The sequence below is a fragment of the Lissotriton helveticus genome, chromosome 9 (assembly GCF_964261635.1).
Source record: "Lissotriton helveticus chromosome 9, aLisHel1.1, whole genome shotgun sequence".
NCBI classification, from domain to species: domain Eukaryota; kingdom Metazoa; phylum Chordata; class Amphibia; order Caudata; family Salamandridae; genus Lissotriton; species Lissotriton helveticus.
The window spans coordinates 12101963-12123140 of record NC_136070.1 but is presented as its reverse complement, the minus strand read 5'-3'; the positions used below and the strand labels follow the sequence as shown (position 1 = coordinate 12123140).

Below are 21178 nucleotides of genomic sequence, written 5' to 3'. Positions count from 1 at the left end.
GCAACTCACTGCACTGATCCCATAACTTAGACAACTCACTGTACTGATCCCATAACCGAGGCAACTCACTGCACTGATCCCATAACTGAGGCCCTTCACTGCACTGATCCCATAACTGAGGCCGCTCACTGGACTGATCCCATAACTGAAGCCGCTCACTGGACTGATCCCATAACTGAGGCAACTCACTGCACTCATCCCATAACTGAGGCCACTCACTGCACTCATCCCATAACTGAGGCAACTCACTGCATTGATCCATACCTGACTCAACTCACTTCACTGATCCCATAACGGAGGCCACTCACTGCACTGGTCCCATCACTGAGGCAACACACTGAACTGATCCCACAATTGATGCAACTCACTGCACCGATCCCATAACTGAGGAACTCACTGCACTTATCCCATAACTGAGGGCGCTCACTGGACTGATCCCATAACTGAGGCAAATCACTGCACTGATCCCATAACTGAGGCCACTCACTGCACTCGTCCCATAACTGAGGCAACTCACTGCACTGATCCCATAACTGAGGCAACTCACTGCACTCATCCCATAACTGAGGCAACTCACTGCACTTATCCCATTACTGAGGCAACTCACAGTACTGATCCTATTACTGAGGCAACTCACTGCACTGATCCCATAACTTAGGCAATTCACTGTACTGATCCCATAACCGAGGCAACTCACTGCACTGTTCCCATAACCAAGGAAACTCACTGCACTGATCCCATAACTGACGCCCTTCACTGCACTGATCCCATAACTGAGGCAACTCACTGCACTGGTACCATAACTGAGGCCAGTCACTGCATTGATCCCATAACTGAGGCAACTCACTGCACTGATCCCATAACTGAGGCCACTCACTGCACTCATCCCATAACTGAGGCAACTCACTGCACTGATCCCATAACTTAGGCAACTCACTATACTGATCCCATAACGGAGGCAACTCACTGCACTGATCCCATACCTGACTCAACTCACTGCACTGATCCCATAACTGAGGCCACTCACTGCACTGATCCCATAACGGAGGCAACTCACTGCACTGATCCCATAACTTAGGCAACTCACAGTACTGATCCCATAACTGAGGCAACTCACTGCACTGATCCCATAACTGAAGCAACTCACTGCACTGATCCCATAACTGAGGCAACTCACTGCACTGATCCCATAACTGAGGCCACTCACTGCACTCATCCCATAACTGAGGCAACTCACTGCACTGATCCCATAACTTAGGCAACTCACTGTACTGATCCCATAACCGAGGCAACTCACTGCACTGATCCCATAACTTAGGCAACTCACTGCACTGATCCCATAACGGAGGCAACTCACTGCACTGATCCCATACCTGACTCAACTCACTGCACTGATCCCATAACTGAGGCCACTCACTGCATTGATCCCATACCTGACTCGACTCACTCCACTGATCACATAACTGAGGCCACTCACGGCACTGATCCCATAGCGGAGGCAACTCACTGCACTGATCCCATAACTTAGGCAACTCACTGTACTGATCCCATAACCGAGGCAACTCACTGCACTGATCCCATAACTGAGGCCCTTCACTGCACTGATTCCATAACTGAGGCCGCTCACTGGACTGATCCCATAACTGAGGCCGCTCACTGGACTGATCCCATAACTGAGGCAACTCACTGCACTCATCCCATAACTGAGGCCACTCACTGCACTCATCCCATAACTGAGGCAACTCACTGCATTGATCCCATACCTGACTCAACTCACTTCACTGATCCCATAACGGAGGCCACTCACTGCACTGGTCCCATCACTGAGGCAACACACTGAACTGATCCCACAATTGATGCAACTCACTGCACCGATCCCATAACTGAGGAACTCACGGCACTTATCCCATAACTGAGGGCGCTCACTGGACTGATCCCATAACTGAGGCAAATCACTGCACTGATCCCATAACTGAGGCCACTCAATGCACTCGTCCCATAACTGAGGCAACTTACTGCACTGATCCCATAACTGAGGCAACTCACTGCACTCATCCCATAACTGAGGCAAGTCACTGCACTTATCCCATTACTGAGGCAACTCACAGTACTGATCCTATTACTGAGGCAACTCACTGCACTGATCCCATAACTTAGGCAATTCACTGTACTGATCCCATAACCGAGGCAACTCACTGCACTGTTCCCATAACCAAGGAAACTCACTGCACTGATCCCATAACTGACGCCCTTCACTGCACTAATCCCATAACCGAGGCAACTCACTGCACTGGTCCCATAACTGAGGCCAGTCACTGCATTGATCCCATAACTGAGGCAACTCACTGCACTGATCCCATAACTGAGGCCACTCACTGCACTCATCCCATAACTGAGGCAACTCACTGCACTGATCCCATAACTGAGGCCGCTCACTGGACTGATCCCATAACTGAGGCCGCTCACTGGACTGATCCCATAACTGAGGCGACTCACTGCACTCATCCCATAACTGAGGCCACTCACTGCACTCATCCCATAACTGAGGCAACTCACTGCATTGATCCCATACCTGACTCAACTCACTTCACTGATCCCATAACGGAGGCCACTCACTGCACTGATCCCATAACTGAGGCAACTCACTGCACTGATCCCATAACTGAGGCAACTCACTGCACTGATCCCATAACTTAGGCAACTCACAGTACTGATACCGAGGCAACTCGCTGCATTGATCCCATAACGGAGGCAACTCACTGTACTGATCCCATAACCGAGGCAACTCGCTGCACTGATCCCATAACAGAGGCAACTCACAGTACTGATCCCATAACTGAGGCCCTACACTGCACTGATCCCATAACTGAGACCACTCACTGCACTGATCCCACAACTGAGACCACTCACTATACTGACATTATAACTGAGGCCACTCACTGTGCTTATCCCATAATTGAAGCAACTCACTGCACTGATCCCATAACTGAGGCAACTCACTGCACTGATCCCATAACTGAGGCCACTCACTGCACTGGCATCATAACTGAGGCAACTCACTGCACTGATCCCATAACTGAGGCAACTCACTGCACTGATCCCATAACTGAGGCCACTCACTGGACTGATCTCATAACCGAGGCCGCTCACTGGACTGATCCCATAACTGAGGCAACTCACTGCACTGATCCCATAACTGAGGCCACTCACTGCACTCATCCCATAACTGAGGCCACTCACTGCACTGATCCCATAACTGAGGCCACTCACTGCTCCGATCCCATAACTGAGGCCACTCACTGCGCTGATCCCATAACTGAGGCAACTCACTGCACTGATCCCATAACTGAGGCAACTCTCTGCACTGATCCCACAACTGAGACCACTCACTGTACTGACATTATAACTGAGGCCACTCACTGCGCTTATCCCATAACTGAAGCAACTCACTGCACTGATCCCATAACTGAGGCAACTCACTGCACTGATCCCATAACTGAGGCCACTCACTGCACTCATCCCATAACTGAGGCAACTCACTGCACTGATCCCATAACTTAGGCAACTCACTGTACTGATCCAATAACGGAGGCAACTCACTGCACTGATCCCATAACTTAGGCAACTCACTGCACTGATCCCATAACGGAGGCAACTCACTGCACTGATCCCATACCTGACTCAACTCACTGCACTGATCCCATAACTGAGGCCACTCACTGCATTGATCCCATACCTGACTCGACTCACTGCACTGATCACATAACTGAGGCCACTCACGGCACTGATCCCATAGCGGAGGCAACTCACTGCACTGATCCCATAACTGAGGCCCTACACTGCACTGATCCCATAACTGAGACCACTCACTGCACTGATCCCACAACTGAGACCACTCACTATACTGACATTATAACTGAGGCCACTCACTGTGCTTATCCCATAATTGAAGCAACTCACTGCACTGATCCCATAACTGAGGCAACTCACTGCACTGATCCCATAACTGAGGCCACTCACTGCACTGGCATCATAACTGAGGCAACTCACTGCACTGATCCCATAACTGAGGCAACTCACTGCACTGATCCCATAACTGAGGCCACTCACTGGACTGATCTCATAACCGAGGCCGCTCACTGGACTGATCCCATAACTGAGGCAACTCACTGCACTGATCCCATAACTGAGGCCACTCACTGCACTCATCCCATAACTGAGGCCACTCACTGCACTGATCCCATAACTGAGGCCACTCACTGCTCCGATCCCATAACTGAGGCCACTCACTGCGCTGATCCCATAACTGAGGCAACTCACTGCACTGATCCCATAACTGAGGCAACTCTCTGCACTGATCCCACAACTGAGACCACTCACTGTACTGACATTATAACTGAGGCCACTCACTGCGCTTATCCCATAACTGAAGCAACTCACTGCACTGATCCCATAACTGAGGCAACTCACTGCACTGATCCCATAACTGAGACCACTCACTGCACTCATCCCATAACTGAGGCAACTCACTGCACTGATCCCATAACTTAGGCAACTCACTGTACTGATCCCATAACGGAGGCAACTCACTGCACTGATCCCATAACTTAGGCAACTCACTGCACTGATCCCATAACGGAGGCAACTCACTGCACTGATCCCATACCTGACTCAACTCACTGCACTGATCCCATAACTGAGGCCACTCACTGCATTGATCCCATACCTGACTCGACTCACTGCACTGATCACATAACTGAGGCCACTCACGGCACTGATCCCATAGCGGAGGCAACTCACTGCACTGATCCCATAACTTAGACAACTCACTGTACTGATCCCATAACCGAGGCAACTCACTGCACTGATCCCATAACTGAGGCCCTTCACTGCACTGATCCCATAACTGAGGCCGCTCACTGGACTGATCCCATAACTGAAGCCGCTCACTGGACTGATCCCATAACTGAGGCAACTCACTGCACTCATCCCATAACTGAGGCCACTCACTGCACTCATCCCATAACTGAGGCAACTCACTGCATTGATCCATACCTGACTCAACTCACTTCACTGATCCCATAACGGAGGCCACTCACTGCACTGGTCCCATCACTGAGGCAACACACTGAACTGATCCCACAATTGATGCAACTCACTGCACCGATCCCATAACTGAGGAACTCACTGCACTTATCCCATAACTGAGGGCGCTCACTGGACTGATCCCATAACTGAGGCAAATCACTGCACTGATCCCATAACTGAGGCCACTCACTGCACTCGTCCCATAACTGAGGCAACTCACTGCACTGATCCCATAACTGAGGCAACTCACTGCACTCATCCCATAACTGAGGCAACTCACTGCACTTATCCCATTACTGAGGCAACTCACAGTACTGATCCTATTACTGAGGCAACTCACTGCACTGATCCCATAACTTAGGCAATTCACTGTACTGATCCCATAACCGAGGCAACTCACTGCACTGTTCCCATAACCAAGGAAACTCACTGCACTGATCCCATAACTGACGCCCTTCACTGCACTGATCCCATAACTGAGGCAACTCACTGCACTGGTACCATAACTGAGGCCAGTCACTGCATTGATCCCATAACTGAGGCAACTCACTGCACTGATCCCATAACTGAGGCCACTCACTGCACTCATCCCATAACTGAGGCAACTCACTGCACTGATCCCATAACTTAGGCAACTCACTATACTGATCCCATAACGGAGGCAACTCACTGCACTGATCCCATACCTGACTCAACTCACTGCACTGATCCCATAACTGAGGCCACTCACTGCACTGATCCCATAACGGAGGCAACTCACTGCACTGATCCCATAACTTAGGCAACTCACAGTACTGATCCCATAACTGAGGCAACTCACTGCACTGATCCCATAACTGAAGCAACTCACTGCACTGATCCCATAACTGAGGCAACTCACTGCACTGATCCCATAACTGAGGCCACTCACTGCACTCATCCCATAACTGAGGCAACTCACTGCACTGATCCCATAACTTAGGCAACTCACTGTACTGATCCCATAACCGAGGCAACTCACTGCACTGATCCCATAACTTAGGCAACTCACTGCACTGATCCCATAACGGAGGCAACTCACTGCACTGATCCCATACCTGACTCAACTCACTGCACTGATCCCATAACTGAGGCCACTCACTGCATTGATCCCATACCTGACTCGACTCACTCCACTGATCACATAACTGAGGCCACTCACGGCACTGATCCCATAGCGGAGGCAACTCACTGCACTGATCCCATAACTTAGGCAACTCACTGTACTGATCCCATAACCGAGGCAACTCACTGCACTGATCCCATAACTGAGGCCCTTCACTGCACTGATTCCATAACTGAGGCCGCTCACTGGACTGATCCCATAACTGAGGCCGCTCACTGGACTGATCCCATAACTGAGGCAACTCACTGCACTCATCCCATAACTGAGGCCACTCACTGCACTCATCCCATAACTGAGGCAACTCACTGCATTGATCCCATACCTGACTCAACTCACTTCACTGATCCCATAACGGAGGCCACTCACTGCACTGGTCCCATCACTGAGGCAACACACTGAACTGATCCCACAATTGATGCAACTCACTGCACCGATCCCATAACTGAGGAACTCACGGCACTTATCCCATAACTGAGGGCGCTCACTGGACTGATCCCATAACTGAGGCAAATCACTGCACTGATCCCATAACTGAGGCCACTCAATGCACTCGTCCCATAACTGAGGCAACTTACTGCACTGATCCCATAACTGAGGCAACTCACTGCACTCATCCCATAACTGAGGCAAGTCACTGCACTTATCCCATTACTGAGGCAACTCACAGTACTGATCCTATTACTGAGGCAACTCACTGCACTGATCCCATAACTTAGGCAATTCACTGTACTGATCCCATAACCGAGGCAACTCACTGCACTGTTCCCATAACCAAGGAAACTCACTGCACTGATCCCATAACTGACGCCCTTCACTGCACTAATCCCATAACCGAGGCAACTCACTGCACTGGTCCCATAACTGAGGCCAGTCACTGCATTGATCCCATAACTGAGGCAACTCACTGCACTGATCCCATAACTGAGGCCACTCACTGCACTCATCCCATAACTGAGGCAACTCACTGCACTGATCCCATAACTTAGGCAACTCACTGTACTGATCCCATAACGGAGGCAACTCACTGCACTGATCCCATACCTGACTCAACTCACTGCACTGATCCCATAACAGGCCACTCACTGCACTGATCCCATAACGGAGGCAACTCACTGCACTGATCCCATAACTTAGGCAACTCACAGTACTGATCCCATAACTGAGGCAACTCACTGCACTGATCCCATAACTGAGGCAACTCACTGCACTGATCCCATAACTGAGGTAACTCACTGCACTGATCCCATAACTGAGACCTCTCACTGCACTTATCCCATAACTGAGGCCACTCACTGTACTGATCCCATAACCGAGGCCGCTCACTGGACTGATCCCATAACTGAGGCAACTCACTGCACTGATCCCATAACTGAGGCCACTCACTGCACTCATCCCATAACTGAGGCAACTCACTGCACTGATCCCATAATTTAGGCAACTCACTGTACTGATCCCATAACCGAGGCAACTCACTGCACTGATCCCACAACTTAGGCAACTCACTGCACTGATCCCATAACGGAGGCAACTCACTGCGCTGATCCCATACCTGACTCAACTCACTGCACTGATCCCATAACTGAGGCCACTCACTGCATTGATCCCATACCTGACTCGACTCACTGCACTGATCCCATAACGGAGGCAACTCACTGCACTGATCCCATAACTTAGGCAACTCACAGTACTGATACCGAGGCAACTCGCTGCATTGATCCCATAACGGAGGCAACTCACTGTACTGATCCCATAACCGAGGCAACTCGCTGCACTGATCCCATAACAGAGGCAACTCACAGTACTGATCCCATAACTGAGGCCCTACACTGCACTGATCCCATAACTGAGGCCGCTCACTGCACTCATCCCATAACTTAGGCAACTCACAGTACTGATCCCATAACCTAGGCAACTCGCTGCACTGATCCCATAACTGAGGCCACTCACTGCACTCATCCCATAACTGAGGCAACTCACTGCATTGATCCCATACCTGACTCAACTCACTGCACTGATCCCATAACGGAGGCCACTCACTGCACTGCTCCCATCACTGAGGCAACACACTGACCTGATCCCACAATTGATGCAACTCACTGCACCGATCCCATAACTGAGGAACTCACTGCACTGATCCCATAACTGAGGCAAATCACTGCACTGATCCCATAACTGAGGCCACTCAATGCACTCGTCCCATAACTGAGGCAACTCACTGCACTGATCCCATAACTGAGGCAACTCACTGCACTCAAACCCCTTAACTGAGGCAACTCACTGCACTTATCCCATTACTGAGGCAACTCACAGTACTGATCCTATTACTGAGGCAACTCACTGCACTGATCCCATAACTTAGGCAATTCACTGTACTGATCCCATAACCGAGGCAACTCACTGCACTGTTCCCATAACCAAGGAAACTCACTGCACTGATCCCATAACTGACGCCCTTCACTGCACTAGTCCCATAACTGAGGCGACTCACTGCACTGGTCCCATAACTGAGGCCAGTCACTGCATTGATCCCATAACTGAGGCAACTCACTGCACTGATCCCATAACTGAGGCCACTCACTGCACTCATCCCATAACTGAGGCAACTCACTGCACTGATCCCATAACTTAGGCAACTCACTGTACTGATCCCATAACGGAGGCAACTCACTGCACTGATCCCATACCTGACTCAACTCACTGCACTGATCCCATAACTGAGGCCACTCACTGCACTGATCCCATAACTTAGGCAACTCACAGTACTGATCCCATAACTGAGGCAACTCACTGCACTGATCCCATAACTGAGGCAACTCACTGCACTGATCCCATAACTGAGGTAACTCACTGCACTGATCCCATAACTGAGACCTCTCACTGCACTTATCCCATAACTGAGGCCACTCACTGTACTGATCCCATAAACGAGGCCGCTCACTGGACTGATCCCATAACTGAGGCAACTCACTGCACTGATCCCATAACTGAGGCCACTCACTGCACTCATCCCATAACTGAGGCAACTCACTGCACTGATGCCATAACTTAGGCAACTCACTGTACTGATCCCATAACCGAGGCAACTCACTGCACTGATCCCATAACTTAGGCAACTCACTCCACTGATCCCATAACGGAGGCAACTCACTGCGCTGATCCCATACCTGACTCAACTCACTGCACTGATCCCATAACTGAGGCCACTCACTGCATTGATCCCATACCTGACTCGACTCACTGCACTGATTCCATAACGGAGGCAACTCACTGCACTGATCCCATAACTTAGGCAACTCACAGTACTGATACCGAGGCAACTCGCTGCATTAATCCCATAACGGAGGCAACTCACTGTACTGATCCCATAACCGAGGCAACTCGCTGCACTGATCCCATAACAGAGGCAACTCACAGTACTGATCCCATAACTGAGGCCCTACACTGCACTGATCCCATAACTGAGGCCGCTCACTGCACTCATCCCATAACTTAGGCAACTCACAGTACTGATCCCATAACCTAGGCAACTCGCTGCACTGATCCCATAACTGAGGCCACTCACTGCACTCATCCCATAACTGAGGCAACTCACTGCATTGATCCCATACCTGACTCAACTCACTGCACTGATCCCATAACGGAGGCCACTCACTGCACTGCTCCCATCACTGAGGCAACACACTGAACTGATCCCACAATTGATGCAACTCACTGCACCGATCCCATAACTGAGGAACTCACTGCACTGATCCCATAACTGAGGCCGCTCACTGGACTGATTACATAACTGAGGCAACTCACTGCACTGATCCCATTACTGAGGGAACTCACAGTACTGATCCTATTACTGAGGCAACTCACTGCACTGATCCCATAACTTAGGCAACTCACTGTACTGATCCCATAACCGAGGCAACTCACTGCACTGATCCCATAACCAAGGCAACTCACTGCACTGATCCCATAACTGACCATCTTCACTGCACTGATCCCATAACTGAGGCAACTCACTGCACTGGTCCCATCACCGAGGCAACACACTGAACTGATCCCACAATTGATGCAACTCACTGCACCGATCCCATAACTGAGGAACTCACTGCACTGATCCCATAACTGAGGCCGCTCACTGGACTGATCCCATAACTGAGGCAACTCACTGCACTGGCATCATAACTGAGGCAACTCACTGCACTGATCCCATAACTGAGGCAACTCACTGTACTGATCCCATAACCGAGGCAACTCACTGCACTGATCCCATAACTTAGGCAACTCACTGCACTGATCCCATAGCGCAGGCAACTCACTGCACTGATCCCATACCTCACTCGACTCACTGCACTGATCACATAACTGAGGCCACTCACTGCACTCGTCCCATAACTGAGGCAACTCACTGCACTGATTCCATAACTTAGGCAACTCACTGCACTGATCCCATAACGGAGGCAACTCACTGTACTGATCCCATAACCGAGGCAACTCACTGCACTGATCCCATAACTTAGGCAACTCACTGCACTGATCCCATAACGGAGGCAACTCACTCCACTGATCCCATAACTGAGGCAACTCACAGCTCTCATCCCATAACTGAGGCCACTCACTGCACTGATCCCATAACTGAGACCCTTCATTGATCCCATAACCAAGGCAACTCACAGCACTGATCCCATAACCAAGGCAACTCACTGCACTGATCCTATTACTGAGGCAACTCACTGCACTGATCCCATAACTGAGGCAACTCACTGCACTCATCCCATAACTGAGGCCACTCAGTGCTCTGATCCCATAACTGAGGCCAATCACTGCACTGATCCCATAACTTAGGCAACTCACTGCACTGATCCCATAACTGAGGCCACTTGAGGGAGTGAGGCAGGGGTGCGTCATGGCACTGACCCTGTTCTCGCTCTTCGTGAACGGGGTTGCAGATTTTCTCTCCCTGGTCCCGACCGATGCCCCTGCATTGTGTGGTGAGCGGGTTCCGATCCTCATGTTTGCGGACAATACCCTCATTATTTCAAAAACACCCAGTGGGCTTCAACTAGCGCTGCGGCGCTATGAAGATTTTTGTCTTGACAGGGGCCTGGAAATAAACACTGCAAAAACCAAGTTTATGGTCCTTATGGGCCGTAAACCACATGGGACTTCCAGGCCCTATAGAGGGACGGTAAATATGAATGGCTCCCCATTGGAGCGTGTAGATGCCTTCACTTTTCTGGGGGTCACTCTCCAGAAAGATCTGGGGTGGTCTAGACAAATAGACATTGTAGTCTTAAAACACCGACAGCAGGCAGGCATTCTTTTGAAAAAATTCTCTTCTTCATTGACAAGGCCCATTAGCCCTCTACTAGAAGTATATGGGATGAAGGTCCTAAGTTAGGCCCTTTACGGTGCCGAACTTTGAGGTTTTGAAGATCTAGGGAAATTGACGCTAGCAGAAAATGAATTTCTACGAAAAGCTACTAGCGTTCCCGTAAGTACCCCGCTAAAAACCTTAATGTGGGACCTTGGAAAAAAAGCGGTGCAGGACGTCGCCCTTTTGCGGCCCCTACTTTATTGGCGCCGCCTATGGACCACAGAAGAACTAAGCCACTATGCTCAGGGCCTTAGGGAGATAATGAACAAGGACTCCTCTCGAAAAATACAATGGTTAAAGGCCATTCAGTCTCTACTTTTTAAATTGGGAATGAGGGAATTGTGGGAAGATCCGGAAAATGCTTTTTTCCCCTCCAAAAATCTTCTTAAAAAATAGTGCTGGGAGATGGTGATCACAGAAGAGAGGGCAGAGGGTCTCTCCCGGCACCTGACAGGTCGTTTCATGGATATTAAGACCCACTTGACCCTGGAGCCCTATTGGGATATAATTGGGAAACAGCTGGATCGTAAGCTCTATTTTCAGCTGAGAGTGGGTACCCTCCCAGTAAGGTCTTTTACAGCAAATTGGGCAGGAAAAAATGGTAATGACAGATGTCCAAAATGTGGGGAGGAACAAGAGTCGTTAAGCCATTTCCTCTTCTTCTGTCCCATGTACACTGCCCCTAGAACGATGTGGATTAAACCCATATGTAAATTGCTTGGGATACACAGGCATAAGGAGGCTCTTAGAATTTTATGCACTGACCCAACCCCTACAATTGCTGTTGCTATGGCTAAGTTCCTAAAATGGGCTTGGGCAATTCGTGCAAAACAAATAGCGACAGACATATGATGATCTAGCCCTAGCTGTGAGTTCCTGTGTAACTTACCCCTGAAAGAATTGTATATTGATCAGATTGATTTTAAATATGTAAGTTGATATTCGTCAATAGTCTATTGTAGTTTAATTCCTTTTTAATATTTATTGTATGAATTGTAATGGATTTTTAATGGATTTTAAAATACTGTTTTTTCTATGTATACTTTTATGACTTAAATTGTCGAATAAAGTTCATGAATGAATGATTCCACTCACTGCACTGATCCCATAACAGAGGCAACTCACTGCACTGATCCCATAACTGAGGCAACTCCATGCACTGATTCCATAACCGATACAACTCACTGCATTGATCCCATAACTGAGGCCACTTACTGCACTGATCCCATAACCGATACAACTCACTGCATTGATCCCATAACTGAGGCAACTAACTGCACTGATCCCATAACCGATACAACTCACTGCATTGATCCCATAACTGAGGCCACTCACTGCTCCAATCCCTTAACTGAAGCCACTCATTGCACTGATCCCATAACTGAGGCCGCTCACTGGACTGATCCCATAACTGAGGCCACTCACTGCACTGATCCCATAACCGATACAACTCACTGCATTGATCCCATAACTGAGGCCACTCACTGCACTGATCCCATAACCGATACAACTCACTGCATTGATCCCATAACTGAGGCCACTCACTGCACTGGTCCCATAACTGAGGCAACTCACTGCTCCAATCCCTTAACTGAAGCCACTCATTGCACTGATCCCATAACTGAGGCCGCTCACTGGACTGATCCCATAACCGATACAACTCACTGCACTGGTCCCATAACTGAGGCCAGTCACTGCATTGATCCCATAACTGAGGCAACTCACTGCACTGATCCCATAACTGAGGCCGCTCACTGGACTGATCCCATAACCGATACAACTCACTGCACTGGTCCCATAACTGAGGCCAGTCACTGCATTGATCCCATAACTAAGGCCACTCACTGCACTGATCCAATAACCAAGGCAACTCACTGCACTGATCCCATAACTGATGCCACACACTGCACTGATTCCATAACTGAGCCAACTCACTGAACTGATCCCATAACTGAGGCAACTCACTGCACTGATCCCATAACGGGGTCTACTCACTGCACTGATCCCATAACTGAGGCCGCTCACTCGACTGATCCCATAACTGAGGCAACTCACTGCACTGATCCCTTAACTGAGGCCACTCACTGCACTCATCCCATAACTGAGGCAACTCACTGCACTGATGCATAACTGAGGCAATTCACTACACTGATCCCATAACCGAGGCAACTCACTGCACGGATCCCATAACTGAGGCCCTTAACTGCCCTGATCCCATAACTGAGGTAACTCACTGCACTGATCCCATAACTGAGGCCACTCACTGCACTGATCCCATTACTGAGGCCACTCACTGCATTGATCCCATAATAGAGGCCACTCACTGCACTTATATCATAACTGAGGCAACTCACTGCACTGATCCCATAACCGAGACAACTCACTGCACTGATACCATAATCTAGGCAACTCACTGCACTGATCCCATAACTGAGGCTCTTCACCTCACAAATTCCCTCACAGAGGAAACTCACTCCACTGATCACAAAACTGAGGCAACTCACTGGTCCAATAACTGAGGCCCTTCACTGCACTGATTCCATAACTGAGGCAACTAACTGCACTGATCCCATAACTGAGGAAACTCACTGCACTGATCCCATAACCAAGGCAACTCACTGCACTGATCCCATAACCGAGGTGACTCACTGCATTGATCCCATAACTGAGGCAACTCAATGCACTGATTTCATAACCGAGGCAACTCACTGCACTGATCCCATAACTGAGGCGATTCACTGCACTGATCCCATAACTGAGGCAACTCACTGCACTGATCCCATAACTGAGGCAACTCACTGCACTTATCCCATTACGAGGCAACTCACAGTACTGATCCTATTACTGAGGCAACTCGCTGCACTGATCCCATAACTGAGGCGATTCACTGCACTGATCCCATAACTGACTCAATTCACTGCACTGATCCCATAACTGAGGCAACTCACTGCACTGATCCCATAACTGAGGCCACTCACTTCACTGATCCCATAACTGAGGCAATTCACTGCACTGATCCCATAACTGAGGCAATTCATGCAGCAGCTTTGATCCCTTGACTCCCCTGTGCAGGATATATCTGTGGCAACACCAGTTGTACATTTGTTGATTGTTTGATTTCTTGCTTGCAGGTCCCTGATGAATCTGTTAACTTGACATTAGATCATGCCCCTGGACCTCTGCCAGTACCGGGGCCAGCGACAGCCCTGGGATCGGTGACAGACCCTATATTTGAACCCGCTCCAGAAGTGGTGCCCATAACGCCCATGGAGCCTGAATCCAGTTTGCCACAGGTGAAGGTTCCGGCAGGAAGTCCCGCCTCACGTCTGTCCGAGTCATGTATTCCGGTGGGTAGAACGACCAGCCAATCCACAGAGGACATCTTGAAGTTACCACTGCAGGTAAGATGTGGCGGCCATGGGGGGAGGCTTTCTTCAGCTCTACTTAGTGGATTGTGGTTCCACAATGGCCACTTTTCCCGAGTGTGATCATGTAGAAGTGATGCAGTATTACAGTGACACAATCGTATAGGCATGCAGTAGTGTAGACCCACCATCTGAAGCTGATGTGCAAATGCAAGATGTCCATGCGGGTCACTGATGCACATCGAAAAGCACATTAGGATTGGTCAGACACAGACTCCCTCCCCCACCCTGCCTTGCCACATTCCCTCATCCTCCATACACAGTGACCATATTAAGCTTCTGAAACCCGCACCAATACAACTGGAGAATTTCTGCAAACCCTCTGAACAACAGGTTCTCCCGTGTGTAGGCTCCACATACCATACATGTATACACTTGCATGCCTTCTGAATTTGAAGCAACAACAGTTTACAACCACACTAGTGCTGGCAATGCGCTATGTAAATCCAATGCAACAGCCTCTTCCACAAGAGTAGGCCACAGTGAAGACCTCATCTCCTGAGAACTGAAACTACAAGGGAAGTGTGTGGGTGCATGGTTGGGCTTCTTAGCCCCGAGCAGATTCCAGCCACTCACAGTAGCTGCCCACACCAATGTTTATTGGTCCATCACATGTCCATGTTCAAACTTGGCCGAGGCACCTGTCCATCAGCAGTTGAGAGATTGGACATAGGTCAAGGGTCCTAAGATCAGAGGTCACTTCGCTGGTTACTTTCAGTCCTCTCATGAGAAAAAATCCCAGAAAAAGACATCTGCCTGGCTCTGTGGCTGTCCATCCTGTGCACCACAGTGAAGTACAGTTGTTACACATAAATGGATCCCTGAAAGAGCTCAGGCTTCTCCAGTATTGAATCTTTCATAGATTCACATGCTTGTATCTTCCCCGTCGTCATGGTGGGAGCTTCGCGGTAGATAGAAAAGAAGTACTATAAAAGACATTAAAAAACCCCTAAGGAAAAGAAAAACGTTAACATTCATTAGCATCTTTATGTAGATGCAAACTTCAACCAACCAGAGACGAGCTCTAGACCTCAAATCCCCAGCAGAGCTAACAGACCTCAGATTTCAAACTGCACGTTGTGTGTAAGGGAGTCTCCCTGAGCTCTGCGCCGTTTTGTCGGATAGTGAACTTTTGACCCTGCTAGAATTCACCTCAAGATACTGTTTTATCCATCTTCTTTACTTCATAATGTCAGAGGGATCTAAGAAGAGGCTTTTTAGACCCTGCAGATGCTGTGGGAAGGCAAGAAGTTTCTCTGAGAACCCCTCAAGTACCGACTGTGTTGCCTTTATCCCAAGCATAAAGCCAAGCACCGTAAATATTTTAGAACCTTTTCAGCCAAGACTCAAAAGCATAGAGAAGCCAGGTTGTTATGGCCCCAGAAGAAAAAATCTAAATCTTATTCTGGACCTGATTTGGAAGAGAGCCCTGGGCAGTCCTCAGCTGAGAGGAAACATAAAAATGACGGCTCTACCTCATTGAAGGCTAATTCTAAAAGTTTAATGGGTAAAAAAATCTCATCTGACGATAAAGCAACTCTAAAGCAAAATAATTCTGGCTTGAATAAATCTTCTGCTGCCTCTCTGCCTGTCACACCACTAAAACAGGCTTCGTCGACAAAAAAAGCTAGGTCGACGGACCCATCATCGAGATCGCCAGCCAAATCTACATCGGCTTCTGTGGAGACGACCGCTTCGATGACTGCTGTGGTGACGGCCTCATCGAGGAATGCAGCGATGAGAATTTCCTCATCGATGGCATCGTCGATGGCATCGACGACGGCGACAACCACTGCGTCTACGATTTCGTCTACGGCCCTGTTGACAGAAGCACCTTGGACGATGTCGTCTACGGCTCAGTTGGTGATCACTCCGTTGACAACAGTGTTTAAATCACCTTCTTCGTTGCTGATTTCGACGATGATTACTTTCAGATGTCTTCCGTCATCGACGGTGCCGTAGACAGATCAAACACAGGACTTTAGGAGCCGCCACTTCATTCAGAAGTGTCCAGGTTTGTCTTCTTTGTCAAAGATATCACCTCTGCCTCCTTCTCACCTTCTTGATATGGAGGAATCAGGAGAGGAAAGCGTGTTCGGCCCAGCTTGCACCCCTTCTCAGCTCAGAGTTAAATGCCAGGTCACAGATGATGAAGAGGAGGCACAGGTGCTTGATATGTCTGAGTACTTGGAAGAGGACTACTCCTTCACAGGTCGTCCACGGGCCCAACGTTACGATTCTTTTCAGGAACACTATCCGAATGAGGCTTACGAAGAGTGTCAGGAGGTTAGAAGGGATTCCATGCTGATGCTAACCTCCTTGGTCACTGACCTGAGACTCGTGCTAAATGATTACTACAAGTGATTTCTGGATTCTCACGCTCCGGTTACGCTGACGCCTGGAGGCCCAAGTATTCAAGTACAGTCCCCACCAGTGGTCACTCCACCGCCTGCTGCACAGGAAGAGAGACAGGCTCTTCGGTGCATTACAATTCAGGATGATTACATCGCAAGTGAGGCAGATGATCAACCTGAATAAGGTGAGCTCACTCAGGATCCTGACTTAATTGTTCAGGAGTAGGATGATTACGTGGCTCCATATTTGCTGTCCCCCTCCCCCCGTACAGCAAGTTCTCCTCCGGGAGATATTGGGGGCTTCCACAAATTACTGGAGAGGGCTTCTAGGAGATTTGATTTGCCTTTGCCTGTAGTACAAAACAAATGCTTCCTTTTTGATTTTAAGGATCCGGCCAAGAAGTCAGTTCGATCCATATCTGTTGTGGATTATATATATAGCGAGGGGTTAAAGATTATGAAGAATCCAGCCTCCGTTCCAGCTGTTTTGCTGAGGATGGGGAAGAAATACAAAGCCCCCGATTCACCTCTGGCGTGTTTGATTGGTCATCCTCGGCCAGATTCCCTGATAACGTAAGCTGCGCAGAGGCACTCTAGGAATCCGCAATCTCCTTGTTCTGTGCCTCCAGACAGAGAAGACACATGGCTTGACAACATAGGATGATGCTTCGCTACTATGGCAGCTACTTCCATCAAGGCCTCCAACGCCTTGCCAATTTTGGGGCGATACGACCACCGGTTTTGGTCCGATCTTGCACCTCTTCTTGAACATCTTCTTGAAGATAAAAAGAAGGAAGTGATTGACCTGCTATTGGAAGGTGCTAGAGCTTTGTCTGAAGTAATTGTCTGAGCAATGGATTCTTCAATTCCTTTTAGACAAATGGCAGGATCCACTGTTCTCCGTAGACAGGGCTGGCTGAGGGCAACGTCCTTCCGCCTTGAAGTACAATCGAAAGTGTTAGACATGCCCTTCGATGGCTGAAACCTGTTAGGGAAACACGTGGATGAAGAACTTCAGGGTATCAAAAAAGATACTGTGATGGCACGGTCTTTAGGCACGCTGCAACAAAGACGTTATAAGGAAATAGCTGTCCCTGAGCACTATACAACAAATATCAATTCTAAGGAGAAAAGGAAACCAAATCAGATTTCTTCAATTCATGAATTCTTTGGAACAGTCCTTTTATTTTATTGTATTTTCTCTTAACAAACGGCAAGTTTTCATCATATAGTCAATCTTTATATTGTGTTAATTGGAATTATGCAGAATGTAGCCATGCACTACACTGTTGGATTATATGTAATCAGACTACTTGCTTTGGTATATATCTATTAGGATCACATTGGGTGACTTATTGGTGACTCTGCGACTTTACTGTACTGTTAAGTCGTTCCAAAGTTCACCGTTCTCTCTCTAACACTGGTGGTGGTGAAAATCATTTAGTTAGTTCAGCAAATGTATCAGTATACATTATATGCCTTTGTTGTAGCCCTGAAGAAGTCAATGGGTGATTGTTCCCCGTGACGAAACACGTTTCGGCTTTGTCTTTTTTGGTTACATTCTGCATGATTCCAATGAACACAATATGAAGATTGACTATATGCTGAAAACTTGCCGTTTGTGAAGTGAAAATAAAATAAAATAAAAGGACTGTTCCAAAGAATTCCTGAATTGAAGAAATCTGATTTGGTTTCCTTTTCTCTTTAGAATTGATATTTGCTGTCTAGTGCTCGGGGACAGATATTTCTTTATAGGTTTTGGGGACGTTAGTGGCTTCTCCCCTTGTCCCCTGGAGCAATTTACTGTAGAATTCACTGTTTAATTGGTTTTGCGCGAAGCTAACCCAGCCACGCTCTATTTTCTGAAAGACGTTATAAGTCCTTTCGTGGGGGAAGAGGATGAGGTCAGTTCCAGCAAAAATCATCCGATCAGTCCTACAGATTTCAGTCGTATTTCCAACTATCGTACATACCACAATATTGAGGACAGCAACAACAACAGCATTTTTGTGCTTCTAATGTCTGGTATAGTCAACAATAAGCTAGACATAAGTCTTCGGCACAAGCAAAATGTAAAGACCCATCTAGACGACAGTGACGTTTCTCATCTGCTAGGCACAGCATCTCAACTTCAGCCGTTGCAGTTCCATCATCTTTCTCCTTTTCTGAGTCAATGGCTTAGCCATTGCAAAGGTCAAATGTCAAATGCAAAGGTCATCCGTTTGGGCCACAGCCTGGAATTTGATTCCAAGCCTCTTTGGAATCTGCCCTCAAGGAGAATACATCACCATCTTCCTTTACTAAAGCAGGAAATCTCAATCTTGCTGGAAAAGGTGGTGATAGAAAAAGTTCCTTTCAGTGAACGAGGGAAAGGCTTCTATTCAAATGTCTTGCTCATAAAGAAAAAGTGTGGGAAATGGAGACTGGTCATGGACCTCAGACTGCTGAACCAATACATCAAGAAACAATCATTCAGAACATTGTCCCTGCAAGACATTCTCTTATTGGTCAACCACAGGGATTTTTTTTGCGTCTCTCAATCTCCTCGATGCATACTTCCACATTCCTGTTCTGGCAAAACATCACCAATTCCTGAGGTTTGAGGTGGCTGTCGATAACTACCAGTTCAAGGTTCTGCCCTTTGGCCTTTGCTCAGCTCCCAGAGTCTTCACAAAATGTATGGCTCCGGTAGCGGCTTTTCTGAGGAGGATGTGCCGTCAGGTTTATCCCTACCTGGACGACTGGCTGGGGAAAGGGCCTTTGTTCCATCCTGCAAGAGAGTCTACACAGGTTTGTCAAAGGCTGTTCACATGTCTAGGCTTTCAACTCAAGGAGGAGAAGTCATGCCTGATTTCAAATCAGAAACATACTTTTCTCGGAGAAATACTGAACACCAGGTTGATGAAGGCGTTTCCCACTCCAGAACCCAAGCACAAGATAATGCTCTCAGCATCCCTCCTGAACGCAAGAGAGTCCACTTCTGTATGAGTGTTCAAATCTTTACTGGGGATGCTGTCATCATGCATCCCACTAATTCCGAATGTTCGGCTCCAAATGAGGCCTCTTCAAGAGCAGTTGGACAAGCAGTGGATTCAGGTGCAGGGCTCCTTCGAAGACATCATCCTTATTTCTTAGGCAATTAAACAGCCACTGTCATGGTCGGAGAAGGAATGCAATATCTCTCCAGGCCTATCATTCCTGCTTTCACAGCCCAGTTATGTAATGACCACGGATGCCTCAATAGACTGTTGGGGAACGCTTCTCCAAGAGTTATGAATCCATGGAAAATGGTCCGTTCAAGAAGAACAATTTCACATCAATCTCTTGGAGTTGAGGGCCGTGTAACTGGGTCTACGGCATTCCTTCCAAGAATCCAATGCTTCTCTGTTCTGGTGAGAACAGACAACACCACAACGAAGTTCTATCTAGCCAATCAAGGGAGCACCAGGTCTTTCACGTTATCGGACAAAGCCCAAGAAATTTGGAGATGGTTAATCCAGCACAAGATAACGTTGCACATAGAACATGTCCCAGGCGTGGACAACGAGTGGGCAGATTCTTTGAGCAGAACCAATGCACAATGCCACCAATGGGAATTAGATTTGAAGCAGCTGCAGCGAGTTTTCAGACTATGGGGGACTCCAAATCTGGATCTCTTCGCGGCAGCGAGCTACAAGAAATGTGAAAATGTCCCCAGCAGGTTTCCTCAGGCCAACTCTTGGGGAAACGCTTTGCAGATGCAATGGACAGGAATGATCGCATACGCTTTCCTGCCGTTTCCTCTCATCCCGAAGGTGCT

General features: G+C 48.3%; 1 protein-coding gene across 3 annotated transcripts in view; it reads left to right on the top strand.

Moving 5' to 3' along the window:
* TTC6 (tetratricopeptide repeat domain 6) overlaps positions 1 to 21178 on the top strand; it is a 1585904-nt gene that overhangs the window by 179695 nt on the left and 1385031 nt on the right. For all 3 annotated transcript variants that reach the window (XM_078659352.1, XM_078659351.1, XM_078659353.1), the window contains exon 4: positions 14732 to 15001. In XM_078659352.1, coding sequence (XP_078515478.1) covers positions 14732 to 15001 — 270 coding nt within the window. The remainder of the gene's footprint in view (positions 1 to 14731; positions 15002 to 21178) is intronic.